Below are 12,433 nucleotides of genomic sequence, written 5' to 3' on the forward strand. Positions count from 1 at the left end.
CTTATCAGTGTGGTTTCCGAAAAATTCACTCATGCGCTGATGCTGTTTATAAACTGATCTCAGACTGTTTAAATCTTAAAACAAGGGATGGAAAGATTTGCTTAACATTTTTGGATTTCAGCAAAGCTGTTGACTGTCAATCACAAAATATTATTTCATAAACTGAAATTAACTGGTTTTAGAAGTAAATTCCTGCAAATACTTCAATCTTATTTTTCAAAAACGGACGTCAAAAGGTTGTCAACAATTGGTTTGGTTGCAGTGGACCCTCTATACAGTGGACCTTTGCCATACGATTTTAATTCGTTCCAGTGTTAGCATGGTAAGGCGAAAATTCTGTATAGAGGGGTATAGAAACCCATAGTAAATATCTAATGCAAACATCCCCTGTTAAAAGCATCAAAAAATAATATATTAAAAAGTTAAAAATTAGTAACAAAATAATATGTTAACCTTCGCAACTATAGTTACTTACAGTAACGTTAGTGTATTTGATGGTTATGGTCTCCAATAAAATGTAACGTTACAATGTACTATGTGCAGTATGTACCTTAGGGAGTTTTTACTTTTGAGGCAGACATTTACAATAAATGTTGAATTTATCTTAAATGAATTTATCTTACTAAACACATACATAAAGCTAAGTTTTAGTATATATTTTTAATTGTTTCACTGAACTTCTTTTTAATCGCTAAAATTTTATCACTCATCTGTTTCCAGTTTCGTTTTCACAATAACTAATAATGAATAATGTTGAACTGAGCGAGATCAAGCATCGTATCTCTTTCATTAATTGTTAAAGGGGTTTCGGCAAATAGTATTTGACATCTTTGTTATTCCGTCCTAATTAGCACACCGACTGCCAAGTTTGAATTTCGGGAGAAGTTTTTATTGATATCATATGGCAAAAAATATCGTGTACGGAGATGGTGAAAAAGCATCATGTTCTACATCGTAGGCTGGAAAAATTGTATAAAAGGGTCATCGTAACCGGGTGCACTGTATATAATGCATGTTTTATTACTATTTGTAACTACCTGCAGTGGTGATCACTGCTTATCAGAGGTTTCTTAACTGCCGAGGTTATCGAATGAATTACATTGTACACTTTTGGGACTCATTACCACAACGTTTTAAGCAGAGCTCGAAATGAATCAACTTCATATGCAGAGAACTGACTGCGGAATATGTTGGTCTTTAAAATTGTTGTAGTACTCGAAAGACTTGATAGTTATTCGAATGAATCGAATCTGAAAGTGTAATCGAATCTCCAGCGATAATAAAATTATTGCTTTTCATTATCAGAATCATTAAGAATTCAGGTAACTATCAGGCAAACAGCGAGTTGTGAGATATAACTGGTCAGGCAATCTCTGTTAAACGGTCAATGGCGTTCTTAGGTGCTACAAGTGGACTCGCACACAATGACCGTATTGAGATAGAGATTGTTAAATGCCTGCAGTGTCACCGGTTCATTACTACTATGAATATGGTCTGACAGTCTTATACTCAGCTCTATAAAGAGCTATCCAGTGTATAGAGAGGAAGTGGGGCTGGCTCAGCAGCTCTTTTCAACTATTTTACTCGAAATTCTTCAGCATTGCTCATTTATCTCGCCACAAAATCTATGGAAGCAAGTATGGAAATATATGAACAGCTGTATCAGTATGTAGTTTACTGATCCTTTTCTATGATAAGCTATTATTCGAGTCCTCAGAAAAGAACACCTTTAGATCGATATTCTTCTCATCACATTATTGGTATTAGTTAATAATGCTTAGCTCTCTAACTAGCAATTTCCAATTGCTACTTTAGAGAAATATTCTTGAGTAATTTACCTTCAAGATAATTGTTGGTCAAGTTTACGCAGGAGTTGTCAGTACCACATGTCATGCATTTCATAATAGCTAAGATTTGCATTACCTTACGTCTCACGATAGATTTGCACAATCTTACTCATCGTACATATATACTCACATGACTTGCCCAGCTTCAATAAATAGTGGGCTTAAAATATTGGGATTTGCTAATAGTAGTAATTTTGTTGTTTATAGTTTCTAGTTCATTAATCAGATTTTTTCTAATAAAACTGAAAAATTTTGAAAAAATAGTTTTGAAATCTGTTTACAAAAAACCATTTGAAAAATATTTTCATGGACAGTACATTTTTGGGATTAAAACATGCGTGCCTTCGTTTTAAGTAAATTTTTCACCAGTCAACGCGTTTGACTCTCTGGGATTTCCATGATCAAAAAATTGGGTTTGTGTCAGGCAGAGAACCCTATTTTAGATTTTAGATAACCTTATGCTCTGCCATTGTTTGACGCTCTGCCATTTGGTTGATGCTGGAGGTTACATTCCGAATGTGGATGACTTGTGAACTCATTCACAGGGAGTGTCTTCGTGCCATTCTGTTAAAAACTTTTAATAACAACATCCCTTAGCTCTAGTATTAACAAATGTCCTTAGAATTGATGCGTATACGTAATGTACAGGTACTGTGTTTTCGATAGAGTGTTAAAGCTGGTCTACGCTGATGTCATTCACACCCTTTGTGAGTTCAATCCCTGACCATATGTAGGCATACAAGGTTTTTTCATATCTGCTCATAATCTTGGCACTGAATTAGATTCCACTGGTTCAGCACATAATTAGGCTAAGACAATATGTGACAATGGCAGAAGTTTAGGAATCAACAGCACTTTTTTCAGAACTAGAATTGATGTGGTGTGTTGTTAATACGACCTTTATTGTTGACCAAATACATGTAGCTTGCCCGACATTATTGGTAAATGTACCTAGCAATGCGACCAAGGTTTTGTAGGTATATTTGTGACATCTGCATGAAGCATAGATTTATCTCTCTGCTTTTAACTGTTTGTGTAGTTTGTTGGTTTTTACTAGATTAGCAAATGTATAAAAGTTCCAATTTCTAGTATTTTAATTACCCTACAGCTGTGTTTCAGTATGTTTGGAATGCTTAAAATTCATTTTAACTTGCAAATAGTTATGAACTTTCGCCTATAGAGACACCATTTGATCAGGGCACTGACCTTATTGATCTGATAGGTAGTTCAAGCCAAACATCGCTGTTTGCATTGTTTAGCCAGTGTGCTCTATTGAAGTATAAGTAGTGACACCGTTGTTTGAGCAGTCGCCAATGTGAATCAGGTTGCTTGCTGACTCATTTATCAACATTTATCATATCGTTTGTTTAGAGAGGAATCTCTGTGCCTCATCGGAGAGTTTGATGCTACGAAAATAGCAGAACCTGAGACAAAAGACGTCGACAGGCTCCTTGATATAACAATACCGGCCGATGGTGGTAATGTAGCTGTGAGTTTCTTTTGACTCTAGTATCTTTTCATTTCATGGCTGCATAATTAGTACACAAATTCACCAAAACTATGCTTAGTGAAGACAGTCTAGCCCAGGTATGAATGCTTGCAGGCTGGAAAGGTATTTGCTGGTGGTTTGTAATGCCTTGTAATCATTTGGACTTGTAATCATTCCGAAGGGTTGGCAATTCCCAGGAGTAACTGCGATGAGTCGGGAAGCATGAGTCATGCAGCATTACACGTTTGCCTTCCATTATTTATCGCTGCCAGTCATAAAAGACTGTGCAGCTTGGGCTCTTATCTGGCAGCATTGAATAGTCTGCTTAGAGACTGTAAATATAGCCGTGTATCTAATCAGTTATTCTATTGAATAATCAATACTCGTGTAGAGTTGCTAGCATAGCTCCTAAGTGGGCTTTCTCGCTGAGGTTTGGAGGGGCATGGAAAGTGCAAGTGAGTGGTAGGTGAGTGCACTGTACTGTAGTAGAGGTCTGTCTACACATTTTGGTAGATTTGCAAGTTCTGAGTTAAATGTGCGCTTGCAGCCTACTGACTGTGGTAGGTACATATACTTACTGTGGTAGATACATATACTGACTGTGGTAGGTACATATACTGACTGTTGTAGGTAGATATATTTACTGTGGTAGGTACGTATATTGACTGTTGTAGGTAGATATACTGACTGTTGTAGGTAGATATACTGACTGGTAGTTACATATATTGACTGTTGTAGGTAGATATGCTGACTGTGCTAGCTATATAATGTATATAGACTGATAGCTACATGCACTGACTGGTATGTCTGTTGTGTCTACTGAGGTAGGTACATACACCGGTTATGGTAAGTATATGTGTTGATTGGGCTAGGTACATATACTCATTGTGGTAGGTAATAGTTTTGTAATCAAAGTGAAAATGTATGTGTAGTTAGCTGGTAGGTGTTAGGATGAGTAGATGTTTGCATTGGTTAGGGTAGGCGCTCGTGTGCTGGTCGCAGTGCGAGTCATTTTTGTGCAGGATCATTGTTTACATGACCCTGCGAAGAATCGACCGAATTTGTTGATCAACCATAGAAGTCATTCCAGTTGTATTGCGGGCTTTTCAGACCTTGAAAAAAATCAAAATATACACACAGAGTAATAAATCAGATGACTGATAAGTAAAAAGCGTTTTATGCTACTTGAACACGTTTCCAAGATACTCATTCAGGAAGTCTCTCTTTCCACTAAATGTCGCTTGCGGGCATAATATCTGTAGCAGGAATATGTAGGAGGCTGGTGTAATTTGTAGTCTCTCAAATATACTCAAGATGAGATGGACGAGCTGCAAGAGTCATTGAAGCAGTACACAATCAGGTCAGAGGCGCAGAGGTTGGAATATGAGGCCCAAATACTTGAGATGTCTAAGAAGGTAGGGTCGGCTTTTCCGTCTATAAATTTTACATACTTCCTGCAGGTCCAACATCTATCTTCACATAATGGTACATCTGATCACCTCAGATTATGTAGTTTTATTGCCGCCTTTTCGATAGTTCCCGTGAGCACTTATAGCAAACAATTAAATTAGTTGGAAAGTGAAATGTTGTATACAGTAATACTTCAACTTACGAGCGCTCCAACGTACGAGAAACTTGAGATACGAGCCAGCGTTTAAGCAAGTTTTAGAACTAACATACGAGCCATGTTTGAGATACGAGCACGTGAGTCAGTTGCCAAGTATGCCGGAGGTGTTTTATGACAACAGCATCAATCTGTATTTTTCAACTGCACAGGTTATACTTTTGTACCGTATTTTTGTGCGCGCTTTTCAATGCAGAATTATGTGAATTAAAAGTACTGTGCGTAGACCGAAAGTTTGCAAGTAAAATGAAAAATAATGCAAAGAAAAAGCAAATGATAACAATTGATATTAAACGGAAAATTATTGAAAAATATGCGAAATGTGTATGCATGATTGAGCTAGCACAGCAATATGACAGAAATACATCCACAATTATCAAACAGAAGGATTATATTCAGGGCATTTAGCTCGCAAAAGGACTAACCGTAGTTTCTAAATGGCGCAGCGATCTTCACCGCCGCTGATGGAGAGACCGCTCAAGCATTGGATAAAAGATAAACAATTGGCAGCGTAACTGAAACAACGCTATTTGAAAAGGCCGGTTCTATCTATCAAAACTATAAAAATAGACATTCGGACAAGTTGGCTAGTGGTCGTGCAGTAAACCTTGGTGGTGACACCTGTGTTCGTCCTAATCGCAACATGTTGAAAGGGCAACAAAGGCAAACGTCCTTAGATAGGTCCATCTTAAAACGGCCGGCTAGTCGTGAAAGCGAAGCAAAGGAAAAATTAGCTAACTAGCGAGAAACTTCAAACTATGAACGGTGAAGAAATTTTAATTACGTTAAGTTAAAAATGAAAGTTTGCTTTTAGATTTGCTTCTAAGTTTGTCTTTTAAGACTTTGATAAAATCAAAATTTATCAAAGTCAGCTGTTGTAATGAAGGATAACTTATATCTCTCTCTCTCTCTGGCAAATCCTAGCGTTAGCTGCTATTGTATGTATTTAGTTTTACATTTTAATTTAACACATTTCCTCGCATTATTTTTTATTTGTTGCTTTTTAAAAGCAAGTGGTAAGTTAGGACAATAACCAACATGTTTTTTCTGTTACAATATCTTGTTTTGAGTGTTTTATTTGCATTTTTCAGAGGATGGAAACCAATAAATATATATTTAATTGTTCTATATATAAATAAATTGCACCAACGTGCGAGTAAATTGACATACGAGCTCAGTCTCGGAACGCATTAAGCTCGTAAGTTGATGTATGACTGTATTATGATCACAGCTTGTAATCCTTAACAAAGTGTAACAAAAACCTAAAATAATGATAATGGATTGCTGATAGTAATGAATTAATATCAGCAATCCATTATCATTATTCAGTATTATAGCCATTATCCACCAAAGTAATGAATTACTTCAGTGGATAATTGGCCGCATAGCTATATAGCCACATGGTTACATAGCTATACTATAACAATAATTCATGTTAATCGCTGCTCGTGCACAAGCTTTCTCAACGTTTATAAAGTATTTTATGAGGAAATTACTCTTGATTAAAATAAAGCTGTTTGCCCTTTTCTAGGATGTGTAAATTCTTCTACTATCACGCGTCATTTTACTAATAAATGATTGTACGTTTACATGAAATAGATTTTACATTTTTGCGTTGTTGGTTTTTGCTTGTCATTTTAATGCGTGCTTCAAACGTCTCTAACATCTTATATATATATATATATATATATATATATATATAATAGTTCTATGTTTGTTATCACTCATCTTTCTCTGTGTTATTGTATTTCTACCTACTGATTTACCATCGTTGGTTTAAGTTCTGGTAAGTGCTCTTTCCTGTACAGGGTGTCAGCCTGGGCTTCAGGTTCACCAATTGTCATCAGATATCAAGATATTTTGTCTGACAAGGGTTGGTATTGATATAAACAAACTGGCTTGTGAGAGTTGTAGAATGTACCATAGTTGTTGTTAATAGTATGAAATGAAGCAAAGAGTTATGGGTAAAAAGTGGTCGGAGACTTTTAGCTAGTCATAAATTTTCAATTTATGCAGAAATGGTCAATTTTCAGTTTTTGCAGAAATGATTTTTGTTTTAAGAGCTAAACAAAGTTTCAAAATTTGCACTGACTCTAGACTTCTCTGCTTTGGATGTCAACCAAAATTGAGAACCTAAACCTTCGAGACATGCCGAGGAAACCTGACGACATTGCTTGGTTGTCAACAGGCACTGTCTATCGTTATCACTAGTGCTCTACCATTGTATGCAGACGTTGTTTATGAAATACTGATTGTAGTGCGCTTAGTGTACTAGTGTTATTAGTATTAGTGTAAAACACTCGGCTATTTTTATACTTGTTCATTTTACTCAACATCTGAGAAAACAGGGCAGGGATATGATCTGCCACAGATAGTGCAACAGCTTCCTGAGCTTAGCTTTCTCTATTAATATGGAGTGTTTTTGAGAAATTCAGTGTTCTGTACATATTTCATGTGTACAGTTTATGGTATAAAATGATGCGAAAATGCTTACATTGGTCATTTTCCAATGGTGGAATAAATTTAAGTTATATACATTAATTATGAAAGGAGAGATTGATTCAGATAGGGAACAATTCATCTTTGTACAACCTTTGAACTTGGTTTTCTAAAACTGAGATCAGTCTGTAGCTTCAAGAGAATGACGTCTAATTTTAAATATCGCGCTCACCTTGAGAGCTCCACAGATAGCAAAGCTAGCTACACTTGTCCTTATCAGAGTATGTTTTTATTACATGTATTAAAGAGCAGCGAAACTTTTGCTCTTGGTTACTAACTAATTACTGAACTGAATCCATCAGTTGCTGTTGTACTACTAAAGCATTGAAGTTGCTTATCAATAGGAGCTGTTGGTACCTTTTACCAGTCAGCGAACTTCATAGCTGACCTTTCAGTAATAGTTTATGACAGACAAACTGATACACTGCGTTTCATTTTCAGCTAAACGACAAATGTGAGATCGATCGGTCAAGTTATTCACTAGATAAGCATATACGGTATAAACCATTGCCTCAGTAACAGTGAAACTGTGCTGTCAATGTCTCTCAGGTGCATTATTGAACATACAGCAGGCCAGTAGAAGCAAACAAATTTTGGTTACGGATACCTATCACAATACAGAGATTTACTTTTTATGTAACAAAATGTTCTTCTGTAACAATGAATTAGCTGATACATTGGTTTAACTACAGATACATTATTTACTAAATATTTGTATTCTTCTTTGTTTTATATTTTATAAAAATCACTAATATATATATTTAGGCATCAACTTGAAAAACATGTGAAAAGGATTCTTATTAGAGTTGTTGGTGGGAACACAGGTTGAGCCGTCATCGGCAAAGAAAATGTTCTGTGGTTTTCCTTATTAAATCATTCTGAATGTATGGCTCGCACTCTTGATTTTCCTCAATTATCGTTTATCTATAGATTTTATTATTGCTTGTAGAATAGCCAATTGGAGGAGAGAATTGTGAAACTGGAGGATGTTTCAGCGCAGTACGCGCGGACAGCCGAGTCACTCATTGAGGAGAAGGTGACTGCAAATTTGATTTTTAAGCGAAAAAAATTTCTCTTGTTTCACTTTTTTGCTTCATTTTTAGGTTTTATAGATAATATAAAACAAATTCTTCAATGGGGATAAAGGTGCGATGTAGATGCACTAATCACAATATGGCAATCACCATGTGCTATGCTAGTGACCAATGAGTACTAGCTAGTACAGCAAGGTCATGACCTCCATCAATTTCGATTGCTGTCTAACTTCAGTCACAAACCTGGCTGCTGATTTTGTTGCCACTCAACTCTTCATACGATTTCATCTCTCATAGATGCCTGAAGTTTAATTTCTTAGCGAATAGTTGCTTTAGTTTTCACAACTATAGTTGGCCATCAGTGTTAATACTCTTGCTTGCAGAGAATTGTGAAATAGTAGACCCTTACCTGACATGTTGCCCGTTGGAACACAGGCTATTACTCTACAGGACAACATTGTTCACTTAGTTATATTTCAAGGAAGTTTTCTTTTCATGCATTTCCGCGGACTATTTTGTCTGCAGAGGAACACCATAGCGAATGAATAAATTCATGAATTCAGTTAGCAATACAGTGCAAAAACCTGCACATCTATATTGCCTGGGTTTAACTTTATGTATGACCTTTTTATTCTATATGTAATTGTATCTGCAAATCATGTACATGTACATACCATAATGTCTAAATCCGAATCATCGTTGTCAATGCCATCAGCTTCAGTATCACAAGTTGTTGGAGGTTTTCAGAGTGAAAAACGGAAAGAGAGACTTTTGGGATGACCATACCATGCTGAGTTCCCAAGAAATTGTGACAACCTTGTATAATTTTGTAAAGAATTGTGATGCATTGGCAATGGGCGTAACTCTAACCCCCGGCGATGATTACAAAAGAGTTTGGAACTCAGCTACACTTACTGACTATGCCTGGCGACCAGTTTTTAATTTTGGGTAGTAGTTATTCTCCCTTTTTTAAAAACCAACAACTACTTATTTGGGAATTTTAACCGTTCACGGAATTGTCTGTCTGCGAATTCGGGAATTTTTAATCCATCAAATAATATCGTACTCTAGGGTATTGGTATCGTCAAGCCAGTTCGATCAGCTAGTTTTTATCATTGTTTGAACTGAGCTGACTTGTGTGTACAGGAGAGCGCTGCTGCCATGTCAAATGAAGCACTAGTTGAAGTCAGGGCTGATAGAGATAAGTACGCAGAAGACTTGGCATTCGTTGAGAGCTCCTTCACTGACTTGCACAAACGATATGACAGTCAGCGGGAGGCACTCGATACATACAAGAGAAATGAAGCAATTCTCCGAAAAAAATTATCTGAGGAAAAACGGTCGGTGAACCAATTCCACTCACAATTTGAGGTTTGTAAGCCGAACCAGCCTTGAAATATATTGTTGTAATTTTTAAATTTAGATTTCTCTATTTGCCATTATACAACAGGCGTATACGGAAGCCTGCATTTTAGCAATCGATACATAGTGTTTAAATAATATTATATTTATTAACAACTAATGAATAATAATTAATATTATATTATTCAAATGCAGTATTCTAATTGCTCCTTCAGTTGTTACTACAGAGAGTATCTATGTATGATCATGTTAGCTTAGTTCCAAGTTTGACAAGATTTCAGTGAATCGGAGCAGCATTATGCAGACGAATATTTGGTGTTGCAGAAGTTAACTTTACGTATTTTATTGTATTCTGTATTATATCTTATACTGGTTTATGTTTATTCTGAAGTTTAGCTAGATGCCAGCTTGGAGTTGAGTTCTCTTTTCACTCACATCTCATAACTATTGTCCGCAAGGATCTGTTGTCTCTATGATTAGTACAATCGAGCATTAGTCCTACTTACATACACTGACATACATTGTAAATTTTCAGAAAATATGACTCTACATAAAAAGAAATTTCCAACATACCGCATATAAATTTTTTAAACTCGCAGATTTGTAAAGAAAGGGAAAATGTTTATTTAAATTACATAAGATATATTACTAGTAGTTATATAAAACTACATTGAGTGTAAGTTGTAGTAAGTTACACATACTTCTCTCACTCTATGAGCAAACCCACACATTATTGACCCTATACTTTGGTTTATCTGTTGTCTCTAAGGTAACACAAGTAAAGGTTTTTTACTGATCATTCACTTTTTTAATTATGCCCTTACATCTAATTTGAGTTTTTTTATTAAATTTTACTCAGTTTTATATGATAAACATTAATCATTGCTTTTGGGCTTTAGGACAAATTATAACAAAAATAAGATTATTTGCTATAACATATGAATCAAATATGGAAATGTTTAGCTATGTATGTCAAGGTTGGATGGAGTCTAAAATTGCTCTTGATAGATTCAGTAGTTTTAATATACTTGTAGATGGTAGTTGATCAGAGGCTGCGATCTCTGTATTGCCCTTGATAGGTTCAGTAGTTTTAATATATTAGTAGATGGTAGTTGATCAGAGGCTGCAATCTCTTTATTGCCTTTGATAGATTCAGTAGTTTTAATATACTAGTAGATGGTAGTTGATCTGAGGCTACGATCTCTTTATTGCCCTTGATAGGTTCAGTAGTTTTAATATACTGGTAAATGGTAGTTGATCTGAGGCTGCAATCTCTTTATTGCCCTTGATAGGTTCAGTAGTTTTAATATTCTAGTAGATGGTAGTTGATCAGAGGCTGCGATCTCTTTATTGCCCTTGATAGGTTCGGTAGTTTTAATATACTCGTAGATTGTAGTTGATCTGAGGCTACGATCTCTTTATTGCCCTTGATAGGTTCAGTAGTTTTAATATACTGGTAGATGGTAGTTGATCTGAGGCTGCGATCTCTTTATCGCCCTTGATAGGTTCAGTAGTTTTAATATACTCGTAGATGGTAGTTGATCTGAGGCTACGATCTCTTTATTGCCCTTGATAGGTTCAGTAGTTTTAATATATTCGTAGATGGTAGTTGATCTGAGGCTGCGATCTCTTTATTGCCCTTGATAGGTTCAGTAGTTTTAATATATTCGTAGATGGTAGTTGATCTGAGGCAGCGATCTCTTTATTGCCCTTGATAGATTCAGTATTTATAATATACTGGTAGATGGTAGTTGATCTGAGGCTACGATCTCTTTGTAGTCGCTGAAGAAGGAGTATGAGACAAAGTTGAAGGAAACGAAGGCTGAGAATGAGCACGCAATAGCGTCTATGCAGGGTGAGACGGCATGCATGGAGATGGCTAAACGGAAGGCAGAGATTGCTGTAGAGAGTCTGAATCAACAGCTTGGAAAAAAGGTTATTCTTTCTCTTTTCCTTGCGCTTATCCAAGCTTTTTACTCATGCTGTATCACCCTTGTCTCACCTCACCTTTGTCTCTCCCCTGCTCTTTCATCTGTCTATCAATTTGGACAGGTAATTCTTTTACTCTTTGTGGAGACTAGCTTTTATCGAAATGTAATTATTTTTATTACTCTCTTCATAGAGAGGTGTTACAACATTCATATTGTATCTACTAATATAATCTCTTTTTGTATCCTCCGCTCATTGCACTGTTTTCAGACAACGGAAATAGCAGAGTTGACAAGAATATGTGACAGCTTGATAGAACGGTTAAAAGGCGGATCCTAGCGGTTGACAAGCAGAGAAGTATGCGCTCGTACTCAGCTCCCCTAAGCTTGCTCTAGAGTTTTGACTATATGAGAATTCTTGGAGATTGGCCATGGACAGCAGTCAGTGTTTCATCGCGGCCATGATTATTATAAACATCCTGAATTTAGAGATACTTTCCTATTTATCTACTAACTCATTTCCATCGCTCTCTACCATCTTACTTATTCTTTTGTTTTATGGATTACCCGGGGCTGTTAGTTTATAGCATTGATCGATTGTCTGTTGTTGTAAACGGATATTTATGGTGAAATGAAATCTACAGCCCAAT

General features: G+C 36.1%; 1 protein-coding gene across 3 annotated transcripts in view; it reads left to right on the forward strand.

Moving 5' to 3' along the window:
• LOC137396252 (transforming acidic coiled-coil-containing protein 3-like) overlaps positions 1 to 12,193 on the forward strand; it is a 41,395-nt gene extending 29,202 nt beyond the window's left edge. For all 3 annotated transcript variants that reach the window (XM_068082438.1, XM_068082441.1, XM_068082440.1), the window contains 6 exons: positions 3,219 to 3,336; positions 4,632 to 4,751; positions 8,409 to 8,495; positions 9,640 to 9,864; positions 11,635 to 11,790; positions 12,055 to 12,193. In XM_068082438.1, the coding sequence (XP_067938539.1) occupies positions 3,219 to 3,336; positions 4,632 to 4,751; positions 8,409 to 8,495; positions 9,640 to 9,864; positions 11,635 to 11,790; positions 12,055 to 12,123 (775 nt within the window). In that variant the 3' untranslated portion in view covers positions 12,124 to 12,193. The remainder of the gene's footprint in view (positions 1 to 3,218; positions 3,337 to 4,631; positions 4,752 to 8,408; positions 8,496 to 9,639; positions 9,865 to 11,634; positions 11,791 to 12,054) is intronic.
• Positions 12,194 to 12,433: the final 240 nt, after the last annotated feature.

This window comes from Watersipora subatra, chromosome 5 (genome assembly GCF_963576615.1).
Source record: "Watersipora subatra chromosome 5, tzWatSuba1.1, whole genome shotgun sequence".
In the NCBI taxonomy this organism is placed as follows: Eukaryota; Metazoa; Bryozoa; class Gymnolaemata; order Cheilostomatida; family Watersiporidae; genus Watersipora; species Watersipora subatra.